At 44.8% G+C, this 6817-nt stretch overlaps 1 protein-coding gene across 11 annotated transcripts in view; it reads left to right on the top strand.

Annotated features, from left to right (window-relative positions):
• Cit (citron rho-interacting serine/threonine kinase) overlaps positions 1-6817 on the top strand; it is a 168352-nt gene that overhangs the window by 152186 nt on the left and 9349 nt on the right. For all 11 annotated transcript variants that reach the window (XM_010604064.3, XM_010604065.3, XM_010604068.2 and 8 more), the window contains 5 exons: positions 849-988; positions 3485-3577; positions 5026-5134; positions 5233-5361; positions 6259-6339. In XM_010604064.3, the coding sequence (XP_010602366.1) occupies positions 849-988; positions 3485-3577; positions 5026-5134; positions 5233-5361; positions 6259-6339 (552 nt within the window). The remainder of the gene's footprint in view (positions 1-848; positions 989-3484; positions 3578-5025; positions 5135-5232; positions 5362-6258; positions 6340-6817) is intronic.

The following is a 6817-nucleotide window of genomic DNA, read 5'->3' on the forward strand; positions in this document are numbered from 1 at the left end:
TTTGAGACAGGGTCTCACTATGTAGTTGAGACTGAACTGGAACTCACTATGTAGTCCAGGTTGGTCTCAAACTCACAGTGATCCTCCTGCCTCAGCCTCTTGAGTGCTGGGATTATAGGCGTGCACCACCACGCCTGGCTCCCTTCTTGCTTTCTAACACATGCTTTCTTCAAGTTTGAAAGTTTAGTTCACATTCTCCAATTTCATACCTGCAGAATTATCCTCCTGAAATTTTTTTCTGGGAGGGCAGTACCAGGGATCAAACTCAGGACCTTGGTTTTGCACGGCAAGCAGTAGCATCACTGAACTAAATTCCTGGCCCCTTCCTGAAACGTTTGACTCAAAGGCCAAATGTTTTCGTCTTAGATCGAAAAGATTTGCCTAAAATGTTTACAAGTTGAGCATCCCTAATCTCAAAATCCAAAATGCTGTAGAATCTAAAACTTTTTGAGGGCCAACTTTGCCACAGGTGGGAAATTCCACACTTGACCTCGTGTGATGGATTGCAGTCAAATCTCAAGTGCACTAAAAATATTGTATACAGTCACTTTCAGGCTATGTGGATAAGGAGTATATGAGACACACGTGGATTTCAAGTTAACACTAGGGACTCATCCCTGAGATAGCTCATTCTGTATCTGCTAATATTTCAAATCCAAAATCTGAGGAACTTCTGCCCCAAGCATTTCAGACAAGGAACACTCAAGCTGTGTAGGGATGTGTGGAAAAGCGTTCATGCCCTGGCTTCCTGTGGCTTTACTTCATGGGCGGGCCTGGACCCCTGCCCCCCAGCCCCCGGTCTGTACTCTCTGGTTTCAAACTGACAGCTGCTTCCTTTTCCCTCTCAGGAGAAGAGCGGGCCTTGTGTCTGGTGGATGTGAAGAAAGTAAAGCAGTCTCTGGCACAGTCGCACCTTCCTGCCCAGCCAGACATCTCACCTAACATTTTCGAAGCTGTCAAGGGCTGCCACCTGTTTGCTGCTGGCAAGGTGAGCTCTCTTCCGGCTTCCACTGGTGGAATTCTCTTCACATTGGCACCGCCCTTCCTCCTCCAGCCCTTATGGATTTGAATTTGAAAATTGAGTATCCTCAGGCAAGGTTGGATTTTTCTTCTTTCCTTTAGGCACATGTAATAATTGGGGTAGTCCTAAAATTTGCGTAGGCTTTGAATCTAAAGAATTTCTTAAAAATGCAAATGCAGTTAATAAAACTAAAAGGATGATCCGTAGTGTTAAAAAGTGTGTGTAGGTGCCACAGCCTTAAAATTCTACCCTGGAACCCTGTGTCGGAAGTGGATGAAGGGACATTTTATTAGTAGAAATTTGCAGATTCTAATTTATGACATTTAGGCAGTCATCCTTTAGTATTTGTAGAGGATTGGTTCCATGATCTCCCAGGCATACCAGCATTGAAGGATATTCTAGTCCTGCATGCTGTATGGAATGACATGGTATTTGCATGTAACCTATGTGCATTTTCCTATATTAAAAAAATCATCTCTAGACTACTTTTAATACCTAATACCATATAAATCCTATGTAACTAGTTGTTATGTTGAGTGGGTTAGTGAATAATAATAAGCAAAAGAGGTCTGCACAGCTTTACTACAGATGTAATTTTTTCCTGAGTATCTTTCCCTTCTTCTGATTGAATCTGCATATTAGAACCTGTGGGTGCAGAGGGCCAATTGTATAGCATAAAATCAGTTCACCAGAGCCCAAGTTAATGTCCCTATGATCGCCAGCAAATTGAAATTTGGCACATAAATATAGTTTTTTGTCTCAAATTTTTTTCATTAAAAGGTTAATGCGCATGGGTCTTTGTACACATGCATGTACAACTCCAATGAAGTCTAAATTGAGCATTTGTGGAGCTCCTGGGCCTACTAGACTTCCGCTTTTAGAAATCACTGCCTCTTGTTCCTCTGAATCTAGCCCCTGGGCAGCTGCTCATGTAAACACTCAGGCACATTTACTGAACGTCTCCTATGAACTTGACAAAGAGACCTCTGAGTCTCTCCTATGAACTTGACCCCCAGAGACCTCTGTTCTATTACTGCAGACCTAGTCAGGGAAAGTACCTTTTCTTCTCTAATATTACTTCTACTCTGCCTTTTATTTCAGTTGTAGTAACTTTTAAAAAGGAGCAGCTGTGGGCTTTACTGATTATCCCTAGTCCAGCATTATTTTGTGATTAGTTTTTGCCTTTGTCTTTGTTTTTTCTTCTTTTAATTTTTCCTGGCTTTCCTCTACTGTGCTTTTTCTAATTTATTTTTTAGGTGATTTTTTTTGCCCCCATACCAGGGATCAAACTCAGGACCATGCAATTTCCAGGCAGGTGCAGTGCCGCTGAGCTACATCCTCAGCCCCCTACGTGATTTTTCTAATACAGCCTTTTTAAGGTTATGTATTTTCTTCTAACTACTATTTTAGTTAGACCCTGTAAATTTTGATACGGAAACTCTTTATGGTCATTCTATATGTTAAAAAATTTGTCCTGTAAATGATTAGGACTGTGCATTGTGGCCAGGCATGGTGGCGCAGGCCTATAATCCCAGCATCTGGGAGGCTGAGTAGAGGATCACTTCGAGTTCGAGGCTAGACTGAACTGCATAGCAAGACCCTGACTCAAAAAAAGGAATGTGCATTATAGTTCCTGAAAGCTAGTTCTTTTTAGATGAGATTATTTCATTGTATTGTTCAAAATCCTTCCAAAAGTAGGGAACATACATATAAATCATAAAGTGCAATAATGTAATAAACATTCACAAAGCTACCACTCAACTCAAGAAATAGAATATTTCCAACAATTTCCATTTTCCTACCTGTTTCCCCTTGCCCTTCCTCCTCCCCAACTGGTGGCATTCATTTCAGGACAGATTTGAGCAGTAAGCCTCTTTTTCTTTCTTTTCCTCTTTGTGAATGACAAAGTCTGATTCTGGGAGGTGAGAAAACAGGGATTCACGTCGTAGTTAAAAGGAGTTTTGATGTAGAATTCTGTATGTATAGGTCTTAGCTAAGAACTATTTCCCTTAACTGAAGTTTCCCCCAAATTATTATAGCGATTTCTCCTACCTTTCCTCTTCCTTCCTTCCTGCTGCTTTATCCCCCTCTCCTCATTGTGAGCTTGCCAAAAGAATTTTTCTCTGGCCAAAGATGCATATCCAAAATATGTGTAGAGTCAGGTGGTCCCTGCTAAAACGGTGGTTCTCAACAGGGCCGATTCTGCCCTCCAGGGAATAGTTGGTAAAGTCTAGAGACCTGTTCATTGTCACACCCGGAGGATGCCACAGGCGGCTAGTGGGCAAGGCCATGATGCTGCCCATCAGCCTATAAAGCAGAGGACCCTCGCCTCATTGCCACCACAGAATGATGTCCAAACCATCATCAGGACTGAGGTTGAGAGACTGATTGAAACGTGTTCTTTTCCTAGTTTTGCTGCAGAGTCAGTATTCATATCGCTTTCTTCTTCCGATGGCCTTTCAGATTGAGAACAGCCTCTGCATCTGTGCGGCCACGCCCAGCAAAGTTGTCATCCTCCGCTACAACGAAAACCTCGGCAAGTATTGCATTCGGAAGGTAAGTCGGGGCCCAGCCGGCCTGCTTTCCTGGGAAGCCCATGTGGACAGTGTGCCATCTTGGGCAACAGCATGTGTCTTGCCCCTTCCGCTCGGCCACCCTCCACCGTGGCATGACTTCCCTAGAGAGTGAGACCTTTCCTGGAAGAAGCCAGAGCCTCCAGTCGCTGCACTTTCCCCTTTTGCTTTTCTTCTACTTGGAAACTGCCTACACTCCTGGCCCACTGAGTTCGGCCTGTTATTAAGGCAGAGAGCCAGCTGATGGAGGAGATACTTCTTTTGTACTAGCAGCAAAAGGGAGGCTCTCTTTCTGAGAAGGAAGCAGTCCCTAGTAACACTTGCCAGAGTCTTGCTTGGCATCTTGATGAGGTTTCTGCTAATAAGGAACAAACCAGTCCTGGTTCTGTTCTGATTTGTGATTGGGGTGCTGATTCCCCTGGGAGCAGAGCGTGTAGTGATGGTGACTGCAGTTTGGACAGTTCGTTTACCTCTGCACAAAGTGTTTGCTTTCCCCAGACTAAGGATGCCCTGCCGCCACATACCTGATTTATTTCAGGGGCTTCCATGGTTAGTCGCAAGGTGAAGGGAGGTGTGACTAATATACAGGGGTGATCGCTTGTGAGAGAAACAGTTTCACTCTGGCAGGATCCTTTTAGTTTACTTTGGGTGTTTATTGAGTGCCTGCTGGTACCAGGGCCTGAGCTGACTATTCAGTTTTTACAGTAGTTTCCCAATTTCCAGGCAGCAACAGTGTTAGGACAGAACCTAAAGTGCCAACTGAAGGTTGATTTTTCTGCTGCTTACTGTCTCATGCTGTCTTGAAGTTTTCTCGTGCTTAGTAGGTGGTCAGTAATTATTTCGTGATAAGGATGAGGCTGATTAGAGTTTGAACTGTTAGCTTCAGGAAAATTCTCAGAAATCACTGCTTTTTTATGATCCGTGGCCACCATTTGTAATCAGCAAGCCTTGGCTCTTTTGACAATGTTAGGATTGGCCTATAAACAGGTTTTAATGATTAGGAAGCAGATAATGAAGTTGAGATTGTAATGATACCGAAGGTGATATTTGTATAGATAATATAGGTTCAGACTTAGCAAAAAGGAGTAAAAACCATGTGTCCTGACTGCCCTCGTTAATGTCTTTCTCCAGTCTTTTTTATCCCCTGATAAGAGTACACTTTTTGCTTTTTCACTGAAATGATGTTTGTGAGCCTTTTTGGCTACAGTTTAACTTTGTTTTCTGAGAAAGTCTGGGTTGCCTAGAGCAACAGGAAGAGGTAGAAAACGGGTCACTCTGAGAAGCACAAGAGTGGGCTTGTATGACACGTGAGCGAGCCTGTGGGGATCATCTGTGAGGCTTGCTTAGCTGCTTAAGGCGGAAACAGAATAGTAGTGGAAACGGGGCTGGCTGGCATCACCTCTCAGGTCTTCCTTTGCCCTTTTGTCTCAGGAGATAGAGACCTCAGAGCCCTGCAGCTGTATCCACTTTACCAATTACAGTATCCTCATTGGAACCAACAAATTCTACGAAATCGACATGAAGCAGTACACGCTGGAGGGTAGGACCGGCGTCCCCGTCCCTGCCCCGGGCATGGCTCAGGCCTTTCGGAGACTTGGAACTGATTCCTGAAGCCCCGTTTCTTGCCCGCCTTTCCAGAATTCCTAGACAAGAATGACCACTCCTTGGCCCCTGCTGTGTTTGCCTCCTCGTCCAACAGCTTCCCTGTCTCGGTCATTCAGGTGAACAGCGCGGGGCAGCGAGAGGAGTACCTGCTCTGCTTCCACGGTGAGGCGCCTGGGTCTGTCAGGGCCGGGCCGTGCGGTGGGGCTTTGGGCCAGGGTGGGGTCTTAGTGCAGGTGCAGGGTGTGTTGTTCGGTGCCCCTGAGGCCCTCGAGGGTTCCTTCCTAGCACTAACCTGGCCCAACTCCATCACATTCTCTCAAAAAAGCAACCAGTCCTTCCTTCTTCATCCTTGCTCCTTTTCTGTTCCTTTCTCTCTCTTCCTAACCTTTCTTTCTCTGGTCCTTCCTTCTTTTGATATTTTCTTTCCTTAAAACATTTGTTTTTTATGCCAGGCGTGGTGGCGCACGCCTGTAATCCCAGCACTCGGGAGGCTGAGGCAGGAGGATCGCTGTGAATACAAGACCAGCCTGGGCTACATACTGAGTTCCAGGTCCGTCTCAACTACATAGTGAGACCCTGTCTCAAAAAAACCAAAAAAAAAAAAAAAAATTTATTTTTTAAACCTCTGGATCTTTCCATCTCTCGCTCTCTTTCTGTTCCTTCTTTCCTCCTTACCGCCCTCCCTTTTACTTGAATCTTCTTTTAAAAAAAAATTTTTTTTTTTAATTTGGTGCTGGGGATCGAACTAGGGACCTTGCACTTGCGAGGCGGACGGCAGAACCACTGAGTTAAATCGCTGGCCCAGAATCCTCTTTCTTTAAAAAACAAAACAAAACAAAAAAGTGTAGTAAATTGAAAGATTTTAGGGCTGGGGATTTAGCTCAGTGATTCTAAACTGTTCTCTTTAGTCAAACTGGGAATAACTCAGCAGAGGTCCTCTGGTTTTAGCAATCCAGCCAAGCCGGGCTCGATGTCTCCTGGGCTCTGTTCCTCCTCATTCTTTCAGTCACAGTGTATGTCACTGATGTGCCCCACCTCTGTGCTCTTGACCCCTTGCAGAATTTGGGGTATTCGTGGATTCTTACGGGAGACGTAGCCGCACAGATGATCTCAAGTGGAGTCGCTTGCCTTTGGCCTTTGGTACGTGAGGCACAGCGTGGGGTTTCTCTGTTGCCACCAGCTGGTGTCCTGGGAAAGAATTACAGGTGGGATCCTTCTTGGCCTATGCCCTGTGCTTGTGGATTCCATGAGACGCCACACTGTTCACAATGCTCACCTAAATAAATGTCTGCGGCCGAAGATTCTGAGGCTTGACGAGGATTTGCATAAGCTAGGTCAGTTAGGCTGCAGTTCAGCCATGTGAAACATGTGCAAAGCTCCCGTGATAAAAAGGAGACCATTCGCTGTGGGGGGTATTTAAGTCCTTCCCAAAGGCTGCCTAGTATCCCATGGTAAAGCTGAATGTGGGATTAATTGGACCAGTTCTAATCAGACAGAACAATTAAGTCACACCTACTGTTTTTATAAATGTAATTAGAACCAATGAACATCGTTGAACTATTTTGTGCACTTGTCAACTAGCCCCTGATCGCGAGTTTCTATTTTTTTTTTTTTTTTG

The sequence above is a fragment of the Fukomys damarensis genome, unplaced genomic scaffold (assembly GCF_012274545.1).
Source record: "Fukomys damarensis isolate Sample0158 unplaced genomic scaffold, DMR_v1.0_HiC HiC_scaffold_12, whole genome shotgun sequence".
In the NCBI taxonomy this organism is placed as follows: domain Eukaryota; kingdom Metazoa; phylum Chordata; class Mammalia; order Rodentia; family Bathyergidae; genus Fukomys; species Fukomys damarensis.